This window comes from Nipponia nippon, unplaced genomic scaffold, assembly GCF_047370975.1.
Source record: "Nipponia nippon isolate SJK-2023a ecotype South Korea unplaced genomic scaffold, ASM4737097v1 scaffold_32, whole genome shotgun sequence".
NCBI classification, from domain to species: domain Eukaryota; kingdom Metazoa; phylum Chordata; class Aves; order Pelecaniformes; family Threskiornithidae; genus Nipponia; species Nipponia nippon.
Window position 1 is genome coordinate 430,499 of NW_028262350.1, and position 13,426 is coordinate 443,924.

Here is a 13,426-nt window from a genome sequence, read left to right on the forward strand (position 1 = left end):
AAAGGCAAGTTACAGCTTCTTTCCATAATACCCATTCACATGCATCTCGGAGCTGTTATGACTCTTCTTTGACGCTCAGTTAAATGACTGCACTTATTTTTAAAGACCTAAAACCGAAAGAGGGAATAATCCAGTACAATAGTGCTTTGCTCAAGTTCAAAGTTATTTGTACTTTGAAAGCCACGTTATAATAAAATAATTGATGGTTCTACACTAAATGTGATGTTTTCAGAGCTCGGCTGCTTTAGTTGCAGCTGTTGGTACCTTGTGCCATGAGCAGCATCTCGCAGGTGAATTAGGGCTATTATCAAAGCAGTCAATTATTATCCTCTATCTTCTATGTTTTTATGCAGTGACCTGGGATAAGCTCGTAATTTTCTTTATTTTACAGGTGAAAGACAGCTTTGTGCCCCTTGGACATATTTTAGGGGTAGTATAAAAGAGGAGAGGTTTAAGGGCAAGCTTAAGCCTAGCCTCCAAGGAGCAAGTTGTTCTGTTTGGTTTGGGAGTGGTTCCTAATGCTGAAGCCAAAAGGAAACCTGCTGTGCTCAGTGCCCTGCAGCCTGCCCCAACATAGTCTGGGCACTGTCCCTAAATCCTCCCCTGGGTGGGCAATGCAGAGACAGATTCAGCTTTTCCTTTCTGCCGAGATGTGTAAGTCAGCACGGTTTGAGTATCATTAATATCATGTGTTCTGAAGACAGAATGGGGAATGGCTAACAAATTTTTAATAATTATGAATGAAGCCATATCCTAGATACGGATATCTAGGATAAATTCTAAAAGTCTACTTTTTTAAAGAAAAAAATAACCTTGGATATAAAAGTCTATATAATTTTTATTTTACGTAAATGTATCTATTCTGGATTTGACTCCCAGGGATAGTAAATGCCCACAGATCGAATGTGAGTGGTCAGCAGTTCAGAAAATTGGGCCATCCATCTAAATTTGTCTCTCTCTTAAATCTATCCTATTCACGTCAGCATTGTTTAAAGCAGTACAGTAGGGATTCAATAACTTAAAGACGGCTTCTATTATCATACTATGTAATCCATTTTCATAACAGTGAAGTCACATATAAGGACTGCTCCAGATGCTCATCTCCCACAGTTGACGGTGCTTATGAATGGAGACGCGGTTGCATGTGAGATGCTCCAGGGTTTTTAATTTGCAGTAGTGCAAGTGAGACAATGAAAAATTGCTCTAAGCTTCCATGAGATGTACATTATGAGTTTAAATGGGAATTTCTGGAAGCAGCTGGCTTAAATTTTCTGAGGTCTTGTACATATCCCAGATTCTGTGATTTGTGGTTTTCAGTTACAGTTACCAAAAAGCAGTATTTAAGGTAACATCTTTTTATTGTAGCTTCAGGCTGAGTGCTTGGAGCACCCCCAAGCCAGGACGGAGCTGGGAAATGGAGATGGGCTCTTTTCCAGATTGTACACCATCAGATGAATAATTAACTGTAGACTAATTGCAAATCCTAATTAATCTTCTACAACTGCACTAAACACAGTATTGCTTCAGTGTAATGTGGAAAGAACTTGACCTTCAGGCTTTACTACTGCTGCTGGTGTGAGCAGGGAAGAACTTGACTTTCAGAACCTGACTTACCTTTGTAATACTATGAGTCAAAAACCACCACAAGTTTTTGTTATAAAAATAAAAAGATACAGAAATGCCAATATAGATGCCTGGCCTTTTTCTCAGTGTGCATTGTTAGCTGGAAGCTTGTCTGTGCTGCTCTTCCTACAGATGGTGGAAAAGAAATAGGAAAAATTATCTGGAATGGTTTCTTTGACCTATTTTATAGACTTGATGGGGAATTGGCAGGTGGACTTTGCTTTGTATCATGCACAAGGAGGTTTGGTGTCTGGAGAGCAGTGTTTTCTACATAACTATGAGCGTGTCGGAAACAGCAGATGACAGTGGAAGATGCACACCCGTTTTCTGTCCTGTTCTTTGCCGTTAACCACTTGGTAGCAAAGGTTGGCTGCTCTACATCTCGTGGAGTGCTTTCAAAATGGCACGTGTAGCCGTGGTTTCATTGCGAGTAGCTTGCAGGTAGTTTCTATGTGAGAGGGAGGGTTCTCCCTTCTCCATTGTTGGTCCAGGAAATCTTGCTCCCTGGTGGCTCTGGTGCTTCTGGTACAGGAAAAGCAAGATGGCTGTTTTTGCTTCCATGGGAGGTGCTGAGAATATAATAAGCAATGAGAGGAGAAATAACAGCTAATGTCAGAAGAAACATGTGTTGACAGCTGGAGCAATGCATAACCTAAAATTAATGACCAGCATCTAATGTTAAAACAGACTTGAATAACGTGAATAACCTGAAAACACGGATACTGACGTTGCAGCATGAAAAGTTAGCAGTGTTTTGTTGGTAAAAACACTGAGCGGTAGCCAAGGTAAACAATTCCTGTCTGAATCTGTTTTTCTTCCTGTTTAGGTGATACTGAGCAGGAGCTGGGACCCCCGCCATCCGTAGATGAGGCAGCAAATACACTCATGACTCGCCTGGGCTTCCTCCTCGGAGAGAAAGTCACAGAGGTACAGCCAGGGCCCCAGTACAGCATGGAGGTGCAGGACGAGAACCAGGTATGACCTCTCCAGTCCTTCCTGCTCATACAGCAGTAGCTGCACGGGTTATGATCCAAATGCAGCATGTGAGAGAGTGGTTATTTTCTAATTATATGGCAGCTGAGTGTCTCATAATGGTGAAATAATTGTTATGAGGTAAAAGGTTGTGTCTCCTTGTTAAACGGTGAATCATCCTTACAATGCAGCAGTACACGTTTCAGGGATCAGCTGCTACTGTGTGAAACAGCTTCTGTTGTTTTTCTGTTTCTGCAAAGGTTGTGGGAGTGGGTAGCGTTTCTAATCAGATTATAGTGACCAAAATAATCTGTACTTCCATGGCATCTTGTATGCAATATTTCAAAAGTATTTTAGCAGTGTTACATAAAGGCTCACAGTTTCTCCAGGAAGGAGAGGTAAGTAGTAATAGCCTGATTTTACAGATAGTCACAGTTTTTGCTTATGTTTGCTGAACAAGGTGATTTCATGCTCGAAAACAGATACAGCAAATCATGGAATCTTTATTGTGATGGAGTTTGTTACATGCCCTCTGTCAGGCTGAAAAGCAAAACAGCAAAACGCTCAGGGCTACAATGTAGATTTTGTGGAAACTGCCTGAGTTTCTCCCTCCTTCTGTTCAAGCCTGGGCAATACACCCACTCCCAGCAGTGTTGGTAAGATGAGAATGAAACTAGGAGACAGTTTCCGCCCCCCCCCCCCCTTTTTTTTTTATTGACAGATGGGTAGTCTAGTATGTAGCAGAAGAGCATGAAACTCAGAAGCCCAGTTCTAATTCTCTCTCCTTTTAACAGTCATTGCATGACTCTGCAAAAGTCACTTAGATATTTAACATAGGAATTATTCAGAGGACCTGACTTAAGGTCCTGAATTCCTTAAAAAAAAGTCAGTGAAAAGTGGCAGCCAAGAAGATGGTTTCTGTATATTCAGGCTGAATGCCCATGATGGCCCTGGTAGCACGTGTGAGTCTCTTTCCCAACCCGTGCCACTTGGAAGGAAACTCAGAGACAAGTTGTTCCACCAAGCTCAGGGCTACTCCTAGCACAAAGCAGGGAGTGCTCTTGGCGAGCAGAGTGGAGGGCAGCATCCTGGGCTCTATCAGTCCCACGCTGTAGACTGAACCAAAAGGTTTTTGATCTTCTGCATGGGCTAAAGTATGCTGGAGAGCCAAGAAATGTGTTTGTGAAGTTTTTGCCTTTAACACATTCGTTAAGCTTTTAATGCTTTCATTCAATTTTTTATGCAAGTTGTGGTGGATTTGAAATATACTTTACTATACATTGTGCTAGAAAATGTATTTTTACCAGGCACCTATTTGAACTGAATACTTCAAAGCCAAGCAGAGCTTTCTACTATAAATGGTTCCTTTTGTTGTCGCCTTTTGGCAAAAATTAAAATCCCATCTTTTCTCTAAAGCAAAATATGTCTTTGGAGAATAAATAAAAGAAAAATCTAAAGAGAAACAGCAGAGAGTTGTCCTCTAAAATAGATTGATATCTTGGGCTGTGTGCTAATTTTTGCATGAAAAAGTTTTACTGGGCCTTTGAATGCTATTCATGTGCTGGTGAAGATAAAGAGAGGCTGGTTCCTCAATTACCAAGTCAATATTTTTTTTCTTTCTTTGTGAGCATCTCCTGCTGTCAGCACTTGCCTAGAATCGCAGAATGCTTGAGGTTGGAGTTGACCTCTGGAGGTCATCTCATCCAGCTGCCTGTTGAAAGCAGGGCTAGTTTCAAAGTTGGACCATGTTGCCGAGGGCTTGTCTGGGCAAGTTTTGAAGATCTCCACTGATGAAGAATCAACAGGCTCTCTGGGCAGCCTCTTCTGGGGCTTGACAACTCCAGCTGCAAAGGGCTTTTTTCTTCTACCTAATAGAAAATTTCCTGGCTACAACCTGTGACTGTAGTGTCTTGTCCTTTCCCTTTGCAATTCTGAAAAGAGCATGGCTGTGCCTCTTCTCTACAACCCCCTGCAGATAGTGGAAGCCTGCAGCTATCCCTAGATGCAGTTTAGCTGTCTCTTCTCCAGGCTGAATGAACCCTCTCCATCAGCCTCTCCTCCTACATCATAAGCTCCAGTAACAGTCTTGGTGGCCCCCCTCTGACTTCTGCCATCTACCACTGGCTGTCTCAGGACAGGAACCACGCACAAATCCTGTCCAAGCTAAAGCGGCTTCTGAGTTGCAGCAAATCTTCTGAAAACCTCTCCAACTCTCCTTCCCAAATTGAATTTCTTCAGCTACCCTACTTAAAGTAGTGTTGAAAATCATGCAATGAGACATTTATGGGATTTGCAAAGATTAAGTCTTCCATTAATCACTGATAAATTAAAACGTGATTGAGATTTTGACTACTAGTTTGCACTTGAATTTAAAAATGAGAACAATTTCCTAGGTTTTAATGTGTTAATTTACGTGGCCTGGGCAAAGAAAATGTTCTTTCTATCAAAAGCTGGGACTTGGCTGCTGCTTGTTATTCTAACCATGCTTTGCCTTCTCAAGCAAGAAGATAATTATTTGCAATCTCGCCAATGCTTGAGCTAAAGTGAAGATAAGGAATAGAGGTGTTTTCACTAAAACTGTAAACCTGTAAATCGGCACATTTCATTTTCATTCAGTTGCCTTGTTTTGAATACGTCAAAGGATATATTCTCTAATACAGATTGCTATGAAATGGCGTGGTTTATGTGCTGTCTCTTTCTTAATCATGGTTTCCTTAACGAGAGATCACAAATGCTGAAGAATAAATCCTTTTTCACCTACTTTTTGGGAAACTGTTTTTTTAACTGCACTGGCTGCCAGAATCATAGAATCGTCTAGGTTGGAAAAGACCTTTAAGATCATCGAGTCCAACCATTAACCCAGCACTGCCAAGTCCACCACTAAACCATATATCCCTAAGCACCACATCTACCCGTCTTTTGAATACCTCCAGGGATGGAGACTCAACCACTTCCCTGGGCAGCCTGTTCCAGTGCTTGACAACCCTTTTGGTGAAGAAATTTTTCCTGATACCCAATGTAAACCTCTCCTGGCACAACTTGAGGCCATTTGCTCTTGTTCTATTGCTTGTTACTTGGGAGAAGAGACCGACCCCCACCTGGCTCCAGCCTCCTTTCAGGCAGTTGCAGAGAGCGATGAGGGCTCTCCTCAGCCTCCTCCTCTCCAGGCTGAGCACCCCCAGCTCCCCCAGCCGCTCCTCCCCAGCCTTGGGCTCCAGCCCCTGCCCCAGCCTCGCTGCCCTGCTCTGGCCACGCTCCAGCCCCTCCGTGTCCTTCTTGGGGTGAGGGGCCCAGCACTGAGCACAGGATTCGAGGGGCGGCCTCACCAGTGCCGAGTGCAGGGGGACGATCCCTGCCCTGCTCCTGCTGGCCACACTGTTCCTGATACCAAGCACAGAGAAGCACAAAGGGCAATGAGACTATGACAGAACAGTTTAAGTTTTCAAAGCTTAGTGAAAATGTGACAGATGAAACAGCAGCAATAATAATACAGAATGTTCTGTCAATGGAAATTTATATTTAAAACTTGCACAGAGGAACATTTTTCTATATCAATACTAAAATAAAACATGTCAATCAATGTCAAGTGATATACCATGTTATTTATTAATTTCCAGTTGCAAGGAGCTTGTTCTTAAGGAGCTGCATTGACAACAGTACAAATAAAAGAACTTACAAGAATATCACTTTCGGAATTTCATGAAACAATAGTGTTATCAGCTGGAGGGAAGATGAGTGTACCATTCTTGCACTGAATTTTAATTTGCTTCAAAGTGTAATTTTTGTGTGTTTTAAGGTTAGTGGATGTTATTTTGTTAGTACTGAGATAAGTTTCAGCAGGGGTTTGTTTAAAACAGCAGTCAAAACAAGGACATAAAAAAACCTCACCATAAAGAATTGATAATAATACTAATGTTTCACATTCTGAATGATCCCACGTGTGAGCTGATTAAATTTTTAGATGCTGTAGTATGAGGTTGAAAGGCACCTCTGGAGATTGTCTACTCCAGCCCACCTGCTCGGAACAGGGTCAGCTCAGAGCAGGTTGCTCCAGACCATCTCCAGTTGGGTTTTGAATATCTCCGTATCTCCTATGTCAGATGCTCCAGTCCTTCAGTCATCTCTGTTGTCCTTTGCTGGAGTCAACTCCAGTATCCCCATCTGCCTCTTGTACTGGGGAGCCCAGACCTGGGTGCAACACTCCAGGTGTGGTCCCACCAGAGCTGAGCAGAGGAGAAGCGTTGCCTCCTTCACCCACCGCCATTGTTCTTCCTAATACAGCCCAGGATGCCCGTAGCCTTCCTTGGCCAAACCTCAAAAGTTATGTTACCTGAAACTTGATGCAGACCATTGGACTGTCAGTGAGTTAAAGAAAATGAATTTTGGAAAAAGCTAATTTAACAGCTCAGGTGTACTGATGGAGTCTAATCAGCTGTGATAAATCAGAAGAGACAGTCCTACTGTAGTGAGTAGCTCAGTGAAAACATCTGCTTGATACACAGCAGCAATCCAAAAAGAGCCCTATGTTAGTTTATATTAAGAATAATAGTAAACCCCAGCAATTTCAAGGGGAAAAAATAACACAATATTTTCACTGAATACTGAAACACAAGTAGTTTTTAATTTGGCCACTAGAATTAGGGAGTTAAAAATAATTTTGCAAAATTAAAAACAGATTTACAAAGATCAGTACGATATGTAGACATCTGAAAAGATCGCAGTATGAGAAGATGAAAAAGGTTTGTTGAGAGAGAAGGCACGTGACAGGTGATGTAACAAATGCGCGAAACCAGAATATACATGGAGCTAGAATTTACGGAGCAATCAGCTTGCCTGCAGTTCCTAGAAGGCTATTGGGGAAAAGAGAGATGTATTTGTAAGTACCTAGAACATAAAAGAATGGAAAACAACACTAACCGTGATCCACTAGTGGCACAGCAAATTGGATGGGGAGAGGAAAGTGTCGGTTTGCTTCTGAGTGCTTCAGAATATGACGATGTGATGGCAGCAGTCTCATTCACTGATGGTGGATATTTTATATGGATTTTATATGGATTTATATAGATTCCGGAGGAAGATTATAAATTATCATGGAAGTACTCACACGCTTCATTTTCTGCTGTGTTGCAGTCTCTCTGTTTAATTTATAAACACACCCATGGAGCTGTCACATTAGCACTCCATGCCTGGTTTGTCGATGTGCTAATCCACATTCAGGGTACCCTGTAATTAAGTTAAGATCGATGCAGTCACCCTGGTGCGAAAGCAAAGGCATGGGAGGGGGATGCCTGCCTCGGCGCTGCCCCGTCCCGCCGCTGGCAGGGATGCTCCATTTTGCCTCAAATGCTGGGGTGGTTACACTCCGAGTAAGGATTTTTACAAGCCCTCTTGGGATACCTTGGACAAATTAGATCGCTTCCTGGTAGCTACACATGGTATTTGCCTTCTAATTTAAAAAACAGTAAGTCTTTCACATGTTCTACTTATAAAAGTTCATCCCAGGCATTTTTTCAGCTTCAAGTATGAAATAGTGAGGAAGGAAAAAAACTTAGATGTCAAACGTGTTCTGCAGTTTGCAAGCATAATGCTTTCTGTGGTCACCTTAGGTTCAAATGACACGGAAAAGGGAATACAAATCCATACAATTATTACGGAAGTATTCACACAGAATAAAAGGAAATCTCGTTTAAGCAAATTCAAAATGGGGAATTAACCTCTGCTGTTCCTTCCTTGGGACCAGTATCATTTTACAACAATGATTAAAATACTGTCTGCAGAGGCTAGCTACAGAAAACAGGAGCAGTGCAAGAGCGAGATGACAGTGTTCTGCAGTGTCCCCTGAGCAAGGGGGAATGGGGTCACCTCCCCTCTGCAGAGGCTGAAAGATAAATTTAAGGGAGGAGCACATGTTCAAAAGCCCATTTTTTTAATGCTTACTTTATGCACCCTCATCTGCTTGAGGGGAGAGGGACCGCTGGCCTGACCCACCACGAGGGCGCCTGCTCCTCTGACGCCGGCAGCGTGAACAGGATGCCTGGTCTGGGGCACAGGGGTTAGTTTTGTGGAAGGGAAGTATTGAAGTTGCCTGTTTTAAAGTGATTACTGGATGATTGCTCTGAAATCCAGTGTAAGGGTGATTAAGTTGCTGTGTTGGGTAAACAAGAGCATCTTCCCAGTGTTGTGGTGGGTGAGCTGTCTCCAGTGCTTGCCATCGTCCAGTGACTGCGCAGCAGTTTTTGTTGCCTGCAGATGCTCTAGGACATATCTCCAGAGAGGAGGACCTTTTTCCAGGGAAGCTTGTGTATCCAGTAGCCTGTGGTTAAAACAAGTGCTCTGTCTTGTATCGCACCTTGTCTCAAACCGAATTCAAGAATGATTTTGTTTTCTTAATAAACTAATCTCCATGCACAGCATCGGATGTATAAACTCCCCCAAGGTTCTTGCACACAGTGTCTTATAGGGTCTTTCCAAAATAACTTTTCAAACACCATCTTTTTTGTGCTGCTGCATTTTTTTGTTTTGTTCTGCCTTTGAAGAGCAACCCTCTCCCTATTATGTTCTTCCTTTTTTAAACTTTATCTGGTGGGGAAAGCATGTCTGGGCAGGCAAGGGCTGTCTCATATCTAGATCAGGGATTTCAAGCTTCCTCTTTGCGAATGTGTAAAACCACTGTTATTTTTCTTGAATGGAGGAAACATTTACAGAGCAAAATAAAAATTGCAGCCCCACAGAGGTTTCTGAGCAGACGGAAATGGCCTAGAGGTCTTTGTAGGATTTCCTGCATATGATGTTTCTTGCTGTAGTAAAGGTGACATCATGCCGTATACTTACCACCCTGGAGATCTCCACTTAAACAAAGGCACAAAATTTACCTCACTGTATCATAATTTTGGCTTATTTGTTTCTTTTTTGTTGGTTTTTTTTTTTTTTTTTAAACTTTCAGTTCAATATTAACAAAATTATCAAAATTCCTAATAAAGTATGGAATCAGGCTTTTGGTAAATATCACTTTATTTATGTTTTCTGTGTTTCCTATTGAACGTGGAAGCTGGAATCTGTTCTCTTTAAGGAATGAAGTAGCAAACAGGCCCAGTGTCTCCGTTTTCCACAGGTGTGGGGTGGCACAGCGGACATTTTCATTTTGAACAGTAAAGCACTTTAACTTCACCATAGAAAGCAAATCTTCAAGTGTGAGGTATAGAAGGACTTTTTTGCCCACAGTGACTGACTGTGGTGAGTGACGTGTTCCCGGCTCCCGTTTTGCAGAGCTCGGCCGTGACGCAGCGCATCAGCCCCTGCTCCACACTGACCAGCAGCACTGCCTCGCCGCCCGCCAGCAGCCCCTGCTCCACCCTCCCGCCTGTCAGCACCAACGTCACCGCCAAGGACTGCACCTACGGCGCCGTCACCAGCCCTACCTCCACACTGGAGAGCAGAGACAGCGGTATCATAGGTGAGTGCTATTGTCCTCCTCCTTCTCTCTCTACTGCCAAGCCAGGTAGTCATTGACTCTGTTGGTTTGACAAGCTCTATTTTTATAAGCTACATGTATTTGCTAATTAATGGGATGGTTTTGCATTATTCAAGTTAACACTGCAGTGACCAAGATGAATTGTACCCCTGCATATTCTATTCGTCACAGGTAAAGCTACTCAGAGTTGGTGAAAACAGGGATGAATGAGGTTGATAAGTAAATTATTTCATAGAATCATAGAATCGTTTAGGTTGGAAAAGACCCTTAAGATCAAGTCCAACTGTTAACCCAGCACTGCCAAGTCCACCGCTAAACCATATATCCCTAAGCACCACATCTACCCGTCTTTTGAATACCTCCAGGGATGGAGACTCAACCACTTCCCTGGGCAGCCTGTTCCAGTGCTTGACAACCCTTTTGGTGAAGAAATTTTTCCTGATACCCTATGTAAACCTCTCCTGGCACAACTTGAGGCCATTTGCTCTTGTTCTATTGCTTGTTACTTGGGAGAAGAGACCGACCCCCACCTGGCTCCAGCCTCCTTTCAGGCAGTTGCAGAGAGCGATGAGGGCTCTCCTCAGCCTCCTCCTCTCCAGGCTGAGCACCCCCAGCTCCCCCAGCCGCTCCTCCCCAGCCTTGGGCTCCAGCCCCTGCCCCAGCCTCGCTGCCCTGCTCTGGCCACGCTCCAGCCCCTCCGTGTCCTTCTTGGGGTGAGGGGCCCAGCACTGAGCACAGGATTCGAGGTGCAGCCTCACCAGTCCCGAATACAGGGGAACAATTACTACACGATTTGATGGTGGAAGAGGAGACTTGTATCTTTCTTCTTCTATTTTTGCATCCCATCTTCACCTTTTTGCTTCTTGCAATCTTTCTTCTCAATACATTTTTCCCTCCTTTAATTCTAGTAAGGCTGTTGGGTTTTTTCCTACCAAGTTTATCTTTTGTTCTGTATCTTCTCCTTTAGCTGCTGTCCCTGCCCATTTATGAATGTGGAGATGTTAATGCAGAGAGCCGCAAGCTTTTTGGTCCAATAAGGAAGATGGGATGGTCTCAGTGCCAGGCAGTGGCTGTTATTTGGGGCTGCCATCCCCACCTACTACCTCAAGTAAATTTAAAGGCATTTGTTTTTTCAGCATTTTCCTTCCCTTAATGCCATTTAGTCCATAGCCACTGTTCTTTGATGTCAGAGGAAAGAGAATGGATGATGGCATCACGTTGATAGTTCAAATACTGTTGGATTATATTATTATAAATATAAAAGACTGATTACCTTTTGTGCCTCATGACTGTCACTGCCACCTTATCGGTGACTCTGTGCCTCAAAAATGGCTGCTTCTCTTAAGCTCAGTCCTGGGCAGGAGCAGGATTAAATTAACACAAATTTCAGTGAATTTCTGTAGCTGCTGTAGCCAGTTTTTCATTCAAGTGTGTGTAGGTTGCAAGTGTAAAGGATCTCGAAAAAATAACATGCACAGATTAATTTCTGTTCAATAACTGTAAAGGCACAATGGGTGAAAAGTAGTGTGCATATAACTGCAGGCAGGATGGTCCTTGCTTGGATTCTTTGCCACATGTTTTATGTTGAGTATTTCTCCAGCTAAAAAGAAAGGAAAGTTGATAATTTAGGGAGGTTAGTTGTACTAGTGATTAATATTTTGCTTGGCTGATCAGGAAATCTAGGCTTAGTTCAGCTCTTGTATGCCACAGCAACCTTTGTAGCACTTCTGCCTGCATGATCTTAAAATGCAAATATGCAAGCTATTCTGAGCTGCATGGCGAAGTAGGTTAATGAATTCTGGGAAAAGTCGTTGCAGTATCACACACCCTTAGTTCTCTGCTTACAATGTCCCACAATCAGAGCTTCACCTTGTCCAACAGCAATCTCTTGAAGCCTGCTTGGGCTGGACGATCATGGTGAGTAAAAGTGGACGCTTGATTCCAACTGAGTCTTACCTCAGCAGAGCTGTGAATTAAGCCCAGGACTTGAACAAAGCCTGAAGTGGAACAGCAGAATCAGCAAAAAATGCATGTGCTCTGCTTTTATGAGCTGCTCTTGCTAATGAGATTTGTCGGTGCATGCTGTGCTGTTGTGTTAGGCTCGTCTGGCCCTCATGGTTGCTTGGCAGGTGCCAGCCTGAGTGCAATGAAACCGTAGGTTGCTGCAGTTTGGTTTCAGCTGGAGTTTCTTGTCCGCATGAGAGCCAGAGGAGGTCCGTGTGGCATTTGTGGCACACCTGTGGTCAGAGAAGGGTCAGCATGCTCCCAATTCCTAAAGCGATAAGGCATTGAAGCTCTTTGCTCAGGCTTTCTACCCTGTCCTTTTTTCAGTTAGACTATAATAATTAATTTTTAAGTCTGAAACTTTTTTTTTTTTTACTCCTCACAAGGAGGATTCTGTCTTAGAGGTTCTTCTGTCAGGAACTTAGATTTTCCCTTGGAAACTTTGGAAAATAAAAGAAGGTGGCTTATCCCAAGGCTATGTTAATGAATCCCAGATGGAAAAGTCGTGCAAAGATATGTTCGTGTGGAGTAGGGGAAGCACTTTTCAAGGTTTTCAGAAAGCAAGGCTTTCCTCTGCTAAGTGTTCACACTCAAAGGAAAACAACTGCCTATTTCTCCCCTTCTTTCCTCCGCCTCCTTTGCTTTGACAATAACATTTTCAACACCTTCTTATTCTGGCATTTGATAGAAGCTGAACAGCTGTAACAAATTGTGGGGAAAACAGTCTTCTCCAGCCATACTTTCCAGCATCGAAAAAAATTAGGAGGTTTTCCATTAAGTCTGTTTTTCTGTACCTCTGCTGTCTTCTGCAAGCGTAAGGTCAGTTTGAGCAAGGGGAGGCTGTTTCCCCGTGGGAGATGGATGAGCAGTTTGGTCATTACCCTCACGTTGGGATGGGAATTGGGTGTGCAACAATTTTGAAAGGTGCTCTCTGCGTGACAGCAATTCCCTAGAATTATTTTCACTACAGAACAGAGCTGACAAATTGTCCACTTGTAGGAAGCAAAGCCCACCTCGTGCTTTGCTCTCCCCTTTAGGAGCACATCAGGTCCTTTGTTTCTGGAGGGTCAGGGATCAGGTTTCCCTTTTGGTTGCATTCCTTGATTATTGGATACGGATCTTGTATGCGTATCCCTTGCTCGGGTTTGTTCTCTGCAAGGATGACTGTAATGACGTGGCTTTTGGTCTGAGCAGCTTTATGTGGTACCTCAAAAGTGTAAAACCTGTTGGAGAATTCCTTGTCAAAACTACTTACGTTTTTATGCCATTTTTATGTGTAGAAAAAGAGTAAACATTTCCCTAGCTATTTTATGTTTCCTGAGTCATGGTCCCTCCTGCTCCTCCCAAATAAGTGAT

General features: G+C 43.1%; 1 protein-coding gene across 14 annotated transcripts in view; it reads left to right on the plus strand.

The window, feature by feature from the left end:
* The window catches only part of TANC2 (tetratricopeptide repeat, ankyrin repeat and coiled-coil containing 2), a 252,476-nt gene that overhangs the window by 138,106 nt on the left and 100,944 nt on the right, over positions 1 to 13,426 (plus strand). For all 14 annotated transcript variants that reach the window (XM_087770084.1, XM_087770086.1, XM_087770087.1 and 11 more), the window contains 2 exons: positions 2,450 to 2,598; positions 9,862 to 10,048. In XM_087770084.1, coding sequence (XP_087626210.1) covers positions 2,450 to 2,598; positions 9,862 to 10,048 — 336 coding nt within the window. The remainder of the gene's footprint in view (positions 1 to 2,449; positions 2,599 to 9,861; positions 10,049 to 13,426) is intronic.